We start from the raw sequence: 16,639 nt of genomic DNA, 5'->3' as shown, positions 1-16,639 counted from the left end.
GCAGGAGGGAAAATGCCATGGGAGTTAATCATTAAAAATATAGTATGTAAGGGTATAGCCTTTGTGGGAGAATGGATACTAGGCTTTGGTTTGACTGTGCCTTGGGAAGTCTGCATGTGGATCCATCCCTGCACATGCTGCTCAGGGCCTGCCTGAGCCTGCCTGTGATGTGCTGGAAGTGCAACACAGAGATGAACCACAGCCCCCCCGTGACCTGCTGCAGGTTCATCTGTCAAGCAGCTCACAAACAACACAGCCCATAGAGCTCTCCCTTTGAACTAATACATGCCTCAGTCCAGTATTTTGGTGGCCTGTACATCTGAAAGCAGCTGCACCACTTGCAGATTGAAGCTGGTTTCTGAGAAATATGGTGAAGCACCGAGGATGTAAAGTGTCCTTCTTTCCCTTGTGAATTTTGTCAGCCAGGTCTGCATCCAAGCCCAGACCTGATGTACTCATGGAGGTTGCAATTATACTGCAGTTTTCTTGGTGAAATGTGACATCTATACTAAATTACAAATTTCACAGCATTTTTCTGAATTGATATTAATAAATTAGTAATGAAATAATATAAAGTAAATTCATAACTTACACCAAATTAATACACCGTACAGGAGCATGCACAAATAGGTCTTGAGCTTGCATAGACCCAAACTGGAACACCTACAGACCAGCGAGCTGCAGCACAGTGAAGAGTCATTAGCTCCATCATGAAAGCAATTTGAATGCGTCAGTGTGACACCAGGTCTTATCTCCAAGTGGAGACAGTTGATGAGCCTGGTGGTGGTAGATCAGCAGTGGTGTGGCTGCTTTGCTCCTTTTTCTCCAGCTGGTGCAGTTCTGGCTAGCTGTTGTGAGAGGTTCATAAATGGTGTTTGACAGGTCTCTGTTAGAGCAGAAGATGTCTTTACAGACTTGACATTTGAATTTGAGCATCACTTAAAGCAAAAGCCAGCTATCATGACATCTCAGCTGCTGTTCTGGGAAAGAAATAAAGGACAATCTCAAGAAAAATGAAACTTTTTTATAAAGGGCACTTTAGGAAGCCCTTGTGGGCCATGTTTTTACAAGCCAGAAATTCAGTTATCTTTAATCTAAACATAATGCTAAAAAGGTTAATTATCAGTTCTAACACACTGCAATACATCTGTTTCTGTGCACAGATTTTTTATATGTACATTAAAACATCTACTGTTTGAAGCTCAGCCATAGTGGAACATGCTGGTACCTGCAACCTGTCCACATCTGTTTATACATTCTTTCTGTTGCCACAGCTGAGGTTAAGATGGTCGCAAAATCTCCAAAAGATTGAGACAACAAAGATTTGGATTTGGATGCTAGATGGTTTCTAAATGATGACTTCAAAAGCACTCATGCGTGTGGCAGTAGACCGCTCAGCTGTCTATACCTTGTCTCTTGTCAAGCCTCAATCTTTCAAGAACAGTGACAGTTTTCTAAAAACTCGGCCTTTTTTTTTCTCAGAGAAAGCAACATTGAAGAATAAAACAATTTTCCTTTTTTTGTTGAGTGCTCAGCCATCTTATAGGTAGCCATTTATGACTGAAGGATTTGTCATCACTTTTGACATAACACACCTTTGTATGAATGCATATTGTCACAAATGTTAGCATTTGCAGGATGATACCACGGAACGCATTTATCACACTGAAAGAAAGATGAGTAGCGTTCAGTCACTGAGGGTGTTCCTGTGTCTTGCCCAGCTTTGTCATCCTTAAGTATTTTAAAATGACAAGCAATGCTCACGTTCAGTACAAGGGTAATTTGTGACATCTGGGACGAAAGAGATTAAGATGGCAAAGCTGACAAAACGACATATCGCATGCAATTCTGGTACTCCGGTGGCAAACAGGGAAAAATGATTGAAAACTTCTGTTGCAGAGTCTGTGATTTGAAGTGATGATTTACCCATAACAAGCTTTGTATTTTGCAGTGTATGAGCTGTGTGAAACCACATGGTTCTTCTGTATTTCGATTGCCTATAGATAGTCCCTCAGAGAAAACACCGGCCTCATCTATTGAAAACAAAGATATACTAGCAATGATTATGTTGTTAGAATTTAGCACACTTTCTGCACCTCAAAATATTCTTAACAAATTTTCACTGCTATTTATTGAAGTAATCAAGTAAGCAGAAACAAACAATGTAAAGACATTAGCGCTAAAAATAACAATACATCCCTTTCTACTATGACACAATTTTCTCAGTTAAAGGAGAAGCTAACAAACGACTGATAGAACATTTCCATCCGTGTTTCATATAAAGTGAGCTATATGTACAACTGTGGATTGACATGGACTCACCAACTGTGGGGCATGTTCATGACTTTTGCAGCAAGAGCATTTTCATTCCGTGGTATTCACACTTCCTATGAACAGGTCTCCAGGCCTGTTTCCTTTAAAAGCTTGATGAAATTATTTTATGATGCATTCTCTCGTATGCTGTCTTAAATCTGACAAGTTACCCTGAGCAACTGAGAAACATTTTCTGCATGATTATAAATCATATGGCAATTGTTGTTATTGTTATTGATCCATTCACAACCCTGGGTCCTTTTTTTCTGATAATGCCAATCTGCTGTTATCCTTCAGAGGCAAGAGCATCTTGCCTTGCAAGCAGTTTTATTTATAAAATCAACCCATAGAGTGTTGAAACTTGGCAAAATTATACTTAGGACAACATACCTTGTTGTCCTCTTTCTGCATCTCCTCTACACCAAGGCAATAGACATGGGCTCTGTTCTCAATATGGCTAATACTTCATCCATGATAAACACATGCAGAAAAATATCTTTAGACTTGAAAGTGTTCACAGGGTAATCCAAGGCAAATTTTCCTTTTCATTAGTTAGAAGAATACCAAAAATGTACAGGACTAAACTTTACTTAATTGTAAAATAAGAACACTCACATGAAAAGTTGAAGCCAGCTGAAATCTTGTCATTTTGAAGGTGCTGCCTAAAGGCTAGCATTTTTTGTTTAAGTACACAGGACTCAGAAACAAGAAGAGGACTGGGGAAATGACTGAACCTCTAGCAAAGAGAGGTTCAGATCTACACTTGACTACCCTTCTTGGGGGAAAAGCTGCAGATTGCTCCTCTCACATGCTCCCAGGTCTTCATCTCACTGAGCCAAGCTCCTGATTTTGGGCTTTTCCCACATGTTGGACGTTTCAAAGGACTCTCGTGCAGTACCTGGACACAGGGGCTCTGAGGTGACATGTGGGGTGGCCCTGCAATGGCCAATGCTGGATCTTGCTGCCACACAGTGAGGAAAGCCGCCTCTCACTCCTGCAGCAGCACAGGAAAGCTCTGCTTGAGACCTCCTCTGCTTGCTGGCTGCTGAGCTTGGAGGAAAATCTGCATGGATTTTCTGAAGACTTTTAGCAAGAGCCATTTAGGACTGACATGCTGTCTGACCTCCCAAGCCTGCCCCACACACGATGCTTGCTGACACGTCAGTAAAACATGCCTCTCAACAAGACAAATGCATAGAATTAAAGGATTCTTCTTTCTCTGAGCAAGGTTATATATGCAAAAACACTATGGTAATAGCAGTTTTTAACAGCAGATTTGTGAACATGAGGCATGTTCACAAACAACAAACCCATGTTTGTTATTTTTGTTGGTAGTTCAAGGATGCATTACAAAAACACAAAATCTCTGTATGTCTGAGCATGCATTTTGTTCTCCGTTTTTATTAAAGGACTTGCTTTCTTTAGGGCAAGCTCCGTGCTTGAACAAATCATCTCAGCCCAGAGCAGAGGAGCTGAGGGGAGGCCTCATGGCGGCTGCAGCTCCTCACAGGGAGCGGAGGGGCAGCGCTGAGCTTTGCTCTCTGTGAGAGCCACAGGGCCCAAGGGAACGGCACGGAGCTGCGTCAGGGGAGGGGCAGCTGGGGGTTAGAAAAATGATCTTCAGCAGAAGGTGGTGGGCATGGAACAGGCTGCCCAGGACAGTGGTCATGGCCCCAAGCTGCCAGAGTTCAAGGAGCGTTTGGACAGCTCTCTCAGACATAGGGTTTAAATAGGGTTTGGTGCTGTGTGGAGCCAGGGGTTGGAATCCATGATCCTCAGAGGTCCCTTCCAGCATGGGATAAATTGTGGTTCTGTGATTCTAAGGCTTCATCCACAGTTACTTCCTACCATTGCCCTGCAGATGTTTGATGAGTACAGCTTTCCTCCCACACTAGCAGTTGTAATCAATGGTGTCATGTAAAACAACCACACAACTACAGTCAGGTCCTAAGGATTTGTAACCATGTGGGGGATCTGCAGATTCTTAGTGTGGCTGTCAGGAGTCAGCTCTGTTACATTAATAACTTTACTTAAGTGATTTACTTAAGCTTTGGGGACCACAGCTTCCCTGTGGCATACCAAGACAAACTAAATAGCTGTTCCAACATAGTAGATCATAATTGTAACTCCTTGCAGATCATACAGGTCAGCTGCCTTAGGACAGAAGTAAAACCAGCCTCACATAGGTAATTCCAAGGTGCCACTCCCTTACTACTTACATTTCTCTGACAAAGAAATGGCTTCATTTACTGTGCCTAATGGGTCAGTGGGGAACAGCACCAGCTATTTCTGTAAGTACTCTGAGCCCTACAGATAAGACACGCATACCAAACATACTTTTAAGAGTTTCAGCCATGAATTCCACTTTGAAATTTTTAGTTGAAAGTAGGGTTTTACTGGAAAAAAAAAAAACCCGCTACATGGAAATTACTATTTCAGCATCAAGTACTTTATATGGAATGTCCTTGGGAAGCAGGCTGAGAAGAAAACACTGTCCTCCTACCAACATTTTAATATTTGCACACTGTCTTCAAACAAAATGCCTGATATAGTTGTGATCCATATGTTCAGCTGCTCCAGGCATGAAGAGACTCAAGCTCTTGGGCTCAGAGTTTCCCATGTGAGATCTCATCTCAAACCTGTCTGCGCTCTCTTGGCTGTCTGTGTCTCAGGGAACTCTGATTTCCAATGTACACACCCAATGCTCTGCAATTTTCAGTACTTATAAGACATTTCCATATTCACAAAGAGTGTTATGGAAAACAGCATGTGTTAGCCTCATTGCCATAAATAAATAAAAGGCAACAGTCATATCAATCCTTCTGGTAAATATTATCCAATCCGGCAAAGACATACCCATGAGAAATACTGTTCATGGTGAAGTTAACATTCATTATTTATGTCAGATAATGCATATTTCTTATCATACATTATCATTTATTTACATTATTTGCATTTATATTATTTATATTATGGAGCTCTAGACACTCCTGCATGTTTTCCACTACAATGGTTATTACAAATTCAGCCTTATGAAATTAAGCTACTCAAAAATCATAGTAAAAAAAGAATCTTTGGATTATTTTGTCAATTCCCACCTCATTTAAATATAATTGTATACCGGAAAAATTTGAAGGCATTGGCTTTTTGCCTGAAATTTCTGGATGTGGAGCTCCATAGCTGGAAGCAGTCAGACCCTCAACTTTGGACACAGCAAATTCCACACAAATGCTGCTTACTACACTGCTACAGACCTACACAGGGGGTGCATTGCTGCACATGCATAGCAAAGTCAATGTATCCTTGGTCCATCAAATCTACACAGATGACAGCTGCACCTGTGTCATGACACTGGTACATCCCAGGTGCCCTAGACCCAGATTTCATTACGTCTGCACACATACTTGTTACAGGAATCTCAGCCAGAAACTCCTGCCTTTAGGAAACACATTTGATTATGCTTCATTCTAGTTGTGAGTATCAGCTTACAGTTTCATTTCAAAATCTATGCCAATTCACCTACTAGCACTGAAAATCCCATTTTTTCAGATTGCTGTTCTCTATTGCTAGCAACCTCCACTGCTGTGTTGTAGCACTAATACTCAGCTCTTCTGCCTGATGTGAACATTCTAAAGCATGCTGGTTTTCACTGATATATGTCCATGCTTGGTTCATCATTAATTTATACACACACCATTATCTCAGCAACTATTTTTAATTCTTTTTTTTTCTTTCTTTTTGGCAAGAAGTAAATGCCACGTGAATATTTCTTGAGAATTCTATCTCATCAAGTAATTGCCTAAAAAGTAACCCACCTGTTACATCAACTGAAAATACAAAATCTCAGTGAAGTTTGGCAGGTGTTTCCTGTGTCCATGAGGTTTAATCATTCCCCTCACCCCACTCAGGTGAGTTAGCCTTCTCTTGCAGGCAATCACACAAACTGTTGAGTGTTCTTTACTCCTCTGAGCAGAGAGTCATGTGTGCTGGGCTGGAAGGACTCAGACTGTAGCCTGGGATTTAGTGTTGGGGTTTTTTTTTTTTTTCTTTTTCCTTTCTCTCTGCTTTTATAGACTGTAGCCTGCTGAGTAAATAGGAGTACAAGTGTTCTTTGTGTTAAAAAATGGTTATTGTATAAACTAGTTATTTTTAGGGTATTTGGGGAAATCTGAAGTATTGAAATCTGAAGAAAACAAATATTTTCCCTAACTGGGTCTGTAAAACTAGGAGGCATTGTAGATGGGGAGTGATGAGAAGGGAAGTAGCTAGAATCCAGGGTGGGTAGATGTGTTTTAGAATTAAGACGTACAAGGAAAAGGGCAGCTAAAAATACTGGAAGGATGGTGAACTCATCTTTCCAGAGATGAGAAGCCTCAGGTTAGTTTGATGCAGTGGTGGCCAGTACTGGGTTTGCGACCTGTATAAAGCCAGAGGGAGAGTTCTCTGTGACCAGTACCAGTAGTACAGGGCTACTTCTGGGCCGTACATAACGTGAGGTTAGAAATGGGAAGGTTTCTAGTTGCTAGAGAAACACAGCCTTCCACTGAAAATGCTAGGTTCATCTTTGTCTCCTTACTGATAGTGCTTGATCAGTTACTTGTCAGTTTGGGTTACAAGGAACAAACTGACAGCATATGATTTCTCCCCTTTTTCACCATAATTTGCTTAAAGTGTTTGGGGTTCCTCCTGGAGCTTTTAAGAGCTTTGGATTTAAACAAAAGTTCTCTATGCCTAGTGTGTCTGATGAAAGCATGCAGATGTGTTTTGCAGTGCATACTCAAGCTTATTTGACTGGAAAATGCTGTTGTTGCCTTCTGGATAGACACGGTCTTTCATTCGATTTTATTAACCCAACAGTTCATAGGTTTTGGAGCTCACATGGAGAGAAGAAAAGAATGGCTATTTTCTTGAGTTCATGAATCTATGAAACAGAAACATCACTAAGTTTTTACACCTATTAATTAAAACAGTTTTAATTAAGCCACCACAGTTGAAAAGAACGATACATACATTAGTATCACTTTAGATACATCTAAATTGCGTAACATGCTGCTTATGCATTCACCCACTACATTCAGAACCAAGTTTATTTTACACTTGTGCTTTTTTTTCTTTTTTGACAAGGTATGACAATGCTTATTAAAAAAAAAAAAAAAAACATACAGAAGGCTTAAGTTATGCTTAGTCCTATTTCCATATCATTGTCTTTCTCATTAGGGTGTCCATTTCCTTATGTTTTTTCTCCTTCCCAGCTTCAGCTGTGCAAGGATTTTCCAGACCTGAGATTCTCTACAGTGTTTCGGGTTCCCGGGAAAGGTACTATGGTTATTTGTAACACAGACATCTATCCAGTATAAGCCCTCCAGTATTGTACATAAAGAGTTGGTGGGGGGAGGGAGAGAAAAAAGGACACATTTCTTACAGGTTGTGTTGTTCATCAGGAATTGCTAACACAGTTGATTCCACGTGCCATGCATGACTGAGCATTTAACACAGTTTTGAAGCCTGGAGATATTTATGCTCTGTAAAACTATAAAATACAGGCCTGCAAGGGACCTTAAAACATACACACGTACAAAATGCAGAATTATGAAGTTAGGAAAGTGTTATAAAGTGGAATGCTAAACAACATATATTACCAAGACACATGGAGCATTAAAAAAATCTTAGTTCTAAATGCCTTAGTCTTACAGGGTGCCGATTAGCACTTTTTAAGTTCTGTTTTGTACATGTGTATGAATACATATACCCACACATTCTCTCTGAGGTACTGGGGTCACAATAAGGGGAAAGCAGCCCTGTAACACCGCATTTGCATTCCACCACACCTACAGCCCTCTCAGAAACATGTCTCTGCCCTCACAGCTGGCAGAGGAGCTGCCGCCTTCTTCCCCAGCCTAGGAAAGCCCTGACAGAGATGACAGATCTCAATTAAATATGTCATAAGCTGCTGCCAGTCCATGACAGATGCAGACGTGGCTCTACCTCACTGGAAAATTTGCTTGGAGTCACTGGCTCCAAAAAGACAAGCTGGGAGCTCAGCAGGTTGCTCCCAAAGACGTGTCTGTATGAAGTTTGCATACAGATATTGCTCACAGGCTGCTTTTCTGTTTATACCCGTTATCCCTAGTGACTCACAAAGCATTCCCAGGTTTACTAGTCCCTGCACCCCACAGTGAATTTTAGAAACTTCTGGATGTTTTCAACAGCTCATGCTAAGATTTCCTTCCAAGCCATGTCTGATAATTAAAACTCTGCAGTTTTAAAATGGCAGACATAAAGAGCAGTGTATGTTTCCACTGAAAAGTATTTTTTAAACAAGCATCTCCCAAATACCATATAATAATGCACACAGTTTAACATCTGAAAATTTATTTGTTCTCTCTGTGACGATGTATATTTAATTATGTATGTCTTTGTAGCACGTCCTGTAGTGGTCACAAAAATGCCTGTAAAAGTTACATTAGCCACCATTATACACATTGGCTCCATTTAACTGCAACAGATGGTGGAAAAAATAAATTTTATTTTCCCCTTAGTTCATACATTTAATAGTCAACAATGGTCCACTAACAGGAACAAGAAGTGATTCTTAGGCAGCATACGACTGTAAAAGACTCAGTAAAGTTCCTTCCTTTGGACTGATTTTTGGCAGAAGAAAAAGCTTTCTTTGGAAGGGTTTTATTTTTTCCTAATTCTACATAAGGCCATTTTGTCACAGGTGAAAAAATAAAATAACTTGGAGGTCCCCCTGGTGGGTTGTTTAAAATCTTTCCTCCTTTCCATATTTGAAAAGCTATGTCTTTATTTGTAAGGATGTGTTTGAATAAAATAAGGATGACTCAATTAGTTGGTAGGGAAAGGAGCAAGTAAACCACCAAAACAGAACTGACATGAGAATATGTAAATAATACTTTAGGTAAAAGTTATTTGCTTACAGATGCCAATGTTTTTTAATTTATTTTTTTTAAAACCAGTGCTTATAAGAAATACACTGAAGAAATAAGGTAGTTTTTTTCAGTCTCCATAATCGCACCGACATTTGCAGCAGAGGTGCTTTTCTATTGCTTTGACAGTTGATTGCAGTTGGATTTAACCTTTCAATTTAAATATGGTGCTCTATCTGGCGAGGAGTAGTAATATGTTGGCTTGATGTTTCCCAGGACTTCATCTTCCCAATTGGGGAGGCAGCAGAAGAAGAAAGCACAACCTATCACAACAACAGTGCTGGCCCAACCGAAACCATAGGCCCAGCTGAACATATTAGCTCCCATGAGAGGAATTTCTTCCGTGAATTTCACTGGATAGATGACCAACCCTATGATCTGGAATGCAGCTAAAGAAAGAAAGCAAAGAAAACCAAAAGTAAATGACAATGAATGTTGTTACATTCCCCACTAAAAAAGGCATCTTGAGATAACTGCGTTGCCCCCTTCACACACATAAGGATTAGCTCCAGTCCCATTCTTGCAGCAGTGTGTGATTCCTGGTCTGGGCAGGTCCCCAACTGCCTGGTGGCAGCTACAGATGGCATTGCTGCCTTGCTGAGGTATTCACCTGCCCCCAGAACAGCCCTATCCCTCAGCCAGGTGCCTGTCCTCGTGGGGCAGTCACCTCCTGCTTCTACCGTAGCCACAGCTCCTCCCTCCCTTGGGAAAGTGGGAGGCCTGGGGCTCCCAGCTTCAAAGCCTGAGTATGTGTTTTGCAGAGTCCAAGTTGTTGGTTGCCCCCATGCACTGCTTTTTGGAACTCGCTGATGAAGACTGCTGGAGCTTCCCTAACCATCATCCTCTCAGAGCATATGTCAAATTTCTCTTGTTTTCCGTGAAAATCAGCCATAAACCAAAGACAGATTATTTCACAAGGAAGGCTCCATCTAGCATGTTTTTCTGCTCATGCCTGTTTTACATCTAATACAACCCTATCTTTGCACCCAGCCTTACCAACAACAAAAAGCAAGCCTCCAATTCCTCGCACAAAGTTGAAGCGCAGTATTTCAATTGAGAATGCGATGACTGCAAGGGCGAAACAGATGACCAGGATCACAAAGCCAACGAGGTATGTGGCAGCTGCTGCTCTCCCCCATCCTTGAAAAGAAAAGAGGAAAGTTGTCACAGGCAGCAGTGCACTGAGCTGTGTGTCACTGCAGGTCTTCTGTTTTCTTTATTCATTCTTTGTTGCAATGCTTTAGTGTAAAGATCTCACGCTATGTCAAAGCAACACCAAATGTCTCCAAAGTGCACAGCTGCAGAGAGACATGATCATCAGAGAAGCAGCACTGAACTCTGTGTGCTAATTTGTCCTGGTGAAAACAGAGACTAGCATAGCATGGTAATGGCAATAACACCTCCAAACTCAGTATCTGTAAGAGACCAACAGACCTCTGAGCAGATAGTACACACAACCTCTGAGAATGTGCTTTATCATTATCACTCCATTCTGACATGCAAATCTACAAAACCACTTCCACACGTAGGAAAGTATGAGAACAGACAAGAGGGTACAGCCATAGAGAGAACTGCTGGGAAATAATAATGTTGTCACGTACAGCTTTCTGTCTGCTTGCTTATGACAAGAATACTGTATGTGAAGTAACATTCGCGTGACCAAAAACACACATGGAGTAATCAAGCTGAGACATGAGAAAGAGAATAAGAACACTCTTGAAGATAAGTATCTATTCACAGCCAAAAAGATTTAGTAATAGGTAAAATATCATGGGTGGAGAAGTAGTGGAGTCAGAGGTAAAGTGGAAGAGTCCTCTGAATCATTACTTTGAGGTTTGGTGGAGCTGAGTGCTGCACAGAGTCTTTGGGAAACAGCCAGAAATTCCCATTTCATGGTGATGCAGTCTTGTGAAAGGTTCCCACTGTGGCAGACCTCTCTCTCTTTAAAAACGAGCCAGGAGTTTTGAGTGTGAATACCAACATACACAGGTGTTTCCTGCCCTAGAGGCAGGACACCTACCCACAGGGGTAACCATATCCACACCAATCCTTGGGTTCCAGTGAGCTGTCACCACAGCTCCCTTTCCATGTCTGCATAACACGGGTTCTGACTTTCACATAGACATAGGTAGGGCCAGCTCTTGAGCTCCCTCTAACATAGGAATAAAGGAAGCAGTGAAATCTAGGCCAGAGTATTTTCAAAAAAATCTCCCTTTCATCAGAGCTGTCTGTTCCAGCAAGGCTGAAATGGTTCTGGAGAAACCTTGTTTTTCACGTACTTTTTCCTGAAGAGTTAAAGCCCTCCGTCTTAGCTCATGTGCTCTGCTGTTACATAAAATGGAAAAACAGTAATTTGAGGCAGAGAATACAGTAAAACTATCTGAGACACCTCTACTCCATACAGCAATTTACTATTTGAAAGCAAAGTATTACTTTTCAGCTGTTTTCACTAGACCACTCTGATCTTGTTTCTCTCACCCCTATTCAAAAATCAGAGGTGAAACACAGCAGCTCCCTACCAGAGAGTTCTCAGCCCCAAGCCCTCAGCTGCTACTTCCTACTGAATGAAGTCAAGCTGGAATGGAAAGGGTAAACAAAAGGTTTTTCTTGGAGCTACTTAAGACAGTAAAATCTTTTCAAACCAGTTCTTGTCAGCCTCCTGCATCCAGTCTTGCATGTTTTGTCTCCCTTCCCCAGGAAGTGCTGCAGGGGCAGGAGGGAGGGAGGACACCCCACTGGCCTTTGAAGATTACAGTGGTGTCAGTGGTCCCGTAACAGCTTTTCCTTCAAAATGTTATTTGACATGCCTAATGCAGGTACTGGGCATCATCTCCACAGCAGGATTTATTTAGGGATAAAGAATGTAAAGGAATATTTAACCACTACATGCAGGCAGCCCAGGAAAAGTGATTCAGTCTAAACAAACTAGAATTGCTATTTATTGATAGCTCCTTTATTGGGAGAAAAACAGTAACAAGGGCAACCAGGAACTCTTAGTTATCAAAGTGCTTTCCCCTACAGATGCATTACGTACACTGGGACAGTGCAGAGTCAGGCTTGGCATCTGTCTTATGTAAGTTAGATTGCAAACCTAAAACTGCCAGCATGCTGGATGCCTTGACATTTGCTGCAGCACAAACAGGACTGCAAGAGATACAGGCTGCAAAGCCCTCAGTGCTATCTCTGCTATTTCCAGGCTCTGTGTGCTTTGTTTACAAGTATAACAAGCTTTGGGATATGTCAGCCCTGGCCCCACTCACAGTGACTTATTCGCTTGTCTCCAGCAGTATGAAAGTGATAGCACACATGGCTACAGGAGATATCTGGTCAGGAACATTATTCTCAAACCCAGGTTTTTTCAGATCTTCAGAAACAGGGCAACAGCAGGAACCATTGTTGGGAAATTTGCAGTGGTTTTTGTGCTCACATGCAACAAAATTCAGTGCTGGTGAGCACATACCTTTCCTCCTCCCACTGGGTTATCTGCTTCAGCAGCACTTATCAGCGCATAATACTGATAAGGCCTGATAAGATGAGCGCTTGGCGCTGGCCCCTGTGACAGATGGATCTGCTCAGGACATGACGAGATAACAGATATAGAACAGCCTGCCCACCACATTAGCACTTTAGGGAATTCCAGGAAGAGCAGAAATGTGTGGCTTTATACAATGGAAGGGAAATCTCAAAATTATCCTCATCATCCCCATGCCTGCTAAGAAAGGCTTTCTGGCTCTGTGTACTCCCAAGAGCTGCTGAGCCTCTGCAGGCACCTGCCACTGCCCCAGTTCTTCACCTGTGGCACCCGACTGCTAGGCACAGAGGTAGGTGTTGTGTCTCTGCCTTAACTGTGGGAGAGAACTGTCTGAGAAGGACAGATCAGCAACAAATTCCAGATGGCTTGTGCTCAGAGAACCTTGTAACCATGAGAGATTTAGCTGGAATTTATATTTGCCATAGAAATGGAAAAATCTCCCTTTATTTAACACAACTTCTAACTCAAAACAAGAATAATGTGACACCTGTCTATGAAATCAAACAATACCAAAGTAATTTGGGGCTGAATAAATAGGAAGTCAGAAGAGTAGGAGAACAGTAGAGCCGAACAGTTTGAGGTATTTCTGTTACTCAGGTCAGCTTTACTCAAAGAAGAGCTGAGTTCTTTGCAATCAAGCAGCAGCGAAGTACTTAAAGAACATTTGGGGAAAAAAAAAAGCCTATACGAGAGCTATAGTTGATGGAAAGGATTTAAAGTTTTATTATACAGTTTAATTAATAACAACTATGCAAAAGAACTAAGCTGCAAATGTTAGCGTGCAAATAAGTAGGAGGGCTCAGGATTATGTGAAGTTAATGGTGAGCATCACTAATAGGATGAAATTAAAAAAAAAAGCATAACAACCACAAAAGTCTCAGTTTTAGCTGTACTTCCTGATTTTATTTGGCTGTGCCTCAGCCTCAGCTGGAAAGAGACAGGAGTTCTACAGGACATTTACATTGAGATTTCCCTGCAGAAATGAATAAAAGGACTGAGAAAATCGTCTAGCAGGAAGATAAAGCACTACAGGATCTGAAGTAACAAACCCTTCTCATCTTGGTTCATTTATTTACCAAGTTAGAAGCTGGTTTATCAGCTTGTGGATAACTGGAATCTTCAGGCAGAAGTTTTCACTATGACATGCTTAGCTGAGACAGAGTTTTACACTGTAGTTATAATACTTTTCTGTGTATAAATTACAATGGCAATTTTTCTTTGGTGTTGAGAGTTCATAGCATGGAAAGCCCAGAAAATATGCCTTTGTTGAGAAAACAAAAGAGTAGCGGACTGCCAGCAAGACAGCACTACCAGCAATATTTTCTTTCTCTCATAATGTGCAGATTTCCATGACGACATAAGCAGTGAGGGAAAAGTATGTGCACACCCATCATGAGCACAGGGCAGCCCAGAACAGAGGGACTGCCTGAAGAGCTTGCTAGGAATTAACACTAGGCATTCCAGCTCTCCCTTGGTTCTAGCAGTCTGGAAATTCCAATCGCTATACTTCGCAGCAAAATCCTGTTTCTTTCCAGCCTTTATTGCCACCCTACTGCTTGCAGTAAAGGTGTGCCTGCTCGCTGGCAGGAGACAAGCCTGTCCTGCTGGCTGGGCTCTTGTGCTGGGGAGTTTCAAGACACGTCTGCTGGGTGTAGCCAGGCATGCGACTGCTGCTTCTCTCTGTTAGTGTCCTCTGAGTGCCTTCACCCTGCACATTTGTTTGCTAGGACACATCCTGCCACCATAAATCAGACTAAACTAGGGCTGAGCAGAGGCGAGGGTATGGTGAATGTACCTGTAAAGTTCCTCCTTTACCTGGCCCCTTGGTGAAGGCGGCACATGCACGCAGTTCCACTAATGACCTATAGTATCAAAGTCCATTTCTTTGAGCCGTGGGCACAGTGGCACAGTGACAAGGAAACATGATTCACAGAGGCAGGCTCCTACTCCTAAGTCCCACCTTTTTTTTTTTTTTTTTTTGCTTTCGGCACTTACTGAAGATCCAGATGAATGCCTCTGTTTTTCTAAGTCAGCTATTGTGTATTTAATGAATACCAGCCAGCTGTTAGGAACATAAGAAGGAGTTAACCACTTTTACTGCACATGTACACACCCATCTCTCACTGTGACAACTCAAACCAAAGTCACTGGGAGCAGGTGTTGAGGTCTTGGAAGACGCTGTCACCCACAGACATTGTCCCTAAACATATAGGGTCATCACTATAAAGACAAAGGCAACCACCCTCTCCAGGCAACCACACCGCAAACAGTCTTCCTTGTATCTGATGGCTTGCTGATATGTTTCAAACGCAGTCAACAGTTTTATCCTGCACTGGGCCAAACGAAGTCATCTTGAGTCATACATTATGTAGTATGGCAGCTCTGTATTGCAACATGATAATAAATACACAGATACTGCCAGGCAGATACTTGCCAGATGCAAACCAGTAGAGATATCAAATCAAAATCCATTCCCCACCTCTCTACTAAAGGGTATTCTACTCTTCTTTTTCCCTTCTTCTATCTTATGTGGGCTGTAAAGTGTGCACTAAGAAGCAGTTCAGTGTAAGAGACATTCTTACATGCAAAACTTTGTTCGTCTATTCCTGCCCCTCTTTCCCATTTAAAATAAGTGACCAAACTGCTTTTTGCGCTCTCTCTCTCAGCATACATGCCACAGCTCAATTAAGAAAATGTCTAATGTGGCTTTCTACTAATGGGGACGACTCTGAAATTTTGTTTTCATAAGGAGGAGCAAGATGGTTAGTCTAGAGTAGTTATCATATGCAAAACACAAGTTGTGCATCTCAATTAATTTACTTCTATTTTCCCGCGGCAGTGCTGTGAAGGCCTGCTAGGCATTTCTTCCTTTGCAAATGCCCTCGCCTATTTGGAGCCTAATTGCATTAGCATAGAAAAAAGGAAACAAATCAAACCCAAACTCATATTTTACATCCTGTCTCTAGATGCAAATAGTCATTAAGCAGACAGTGGCGCTGATTTCCTCAAAGCTACAGAAGAGGCAAAGCCAAGTTAGTCCAACTAAGCCGAGGATTTAAAAGAGCCTTGGTTTAAGGTTAAATAAGCAAAGTCAGGGGTACCAGTCTCCTTTGATAGAGCAGCTGAAAACTTCATAATGTCACTCTTGCCCCAGAAGACTCAAGGCTGAAAGAGAGCACACACCCATCGTCACTCATGGATGAGAGGCAGGGACACTACAGGAGAAAGCAAACCTCAGCAGCTCTACTGCACAGGCACTTCCTCATCCAGTGCAGATTTCAGCCACTCTCCCGCACTAGCTTTTTGGCTCTGGGTAGTGGGACAACCAGATGTCTGCCACCTACAGTAAAGCCCACTGCAATCACCTGACTGGTAAATGATGGCAGTGCTTTTGCAAAACATTCCAGATTTCACTGAGTCGCAATGGCAAGCACGGTGCTGGAGGGAAGCCTCCCTGCCACCCTTGTGCAGGGTGGAACACTCCCTTCCAGCTTCCAGATGTGTTCCCCAAAGTACCCTCATCCAGGACCGTAGGGCGGGTCTGTTTGTTTGTCCCAAAGCATTCTGTCTGTGAGAAAAGCAGATGCAAAACAGACCACAGCTAGAAAAAAAAATAAAAACAGAAAGTCTCCGAGAATGACAAACAGACTGCATGGTAAGATTACATTGGCAATGCCAGATATAAAGAAGTTAAGTAAGATAAAGCCAAGGCACAGTTACTCCCTGATATATGACTTAGTGCAATAGAGAAGTATATACAGGAAGCTGCATTTTTTCCATTTTTTCCATTTGCAAACCCAAGCTGCAGGTCGGGAGGCATTCCCTAGCCAGGCAGGATTAACTCCCC

General features: G+C 42.0%; 1 protein-coding gene across 1 annotated transcript in view; it reads right to left on the bottom strand.

Annotated features, from left to right (window-relative positions):
- The window catches only part of PERP (PERP, TP53 apoptosis effector), a 10,282-nt gene continuing 897 nt past the window's right edge, over positions 7,255-16,639 (bottom strand). Inside the window, exons 2-3 of the mRNA XM_021391147.1 lie at positions 10,257-10,400; positions 7,255-9,649 (exon numbers count right to left, since the gene is read on the bottom strand). Of these exons, the coding sequence (XP_021246822.1) occupies positions 9,414-9,649; positions 10,257-10,400 (380 nt within the window). The 3' untranslated portion in view covers positions 7,255-9,413. The remainder of the gene's footprint in view (positions 9,650-10,256; positions 10,401-16,639) is intronic.

This window comes from Numida meleagris, chromosome 3, assembly GCF_002078875.1.
Source record: "Numida meleagris isolate 19003 breed g44 Domestic line chromosome 3, NumMel1.0, whole genome shotgun sequence".
Classification (NCBI taxonomy): Eukaryota; Metazoa; Chordata; class Aves; order Galliformes; family Numididae; genus Numida; species Numida meleagris.
Note: the sequence above shows the minus strand (reverse complement) of the source record. Positions and strands in the feature narration are given on the sequence as shown.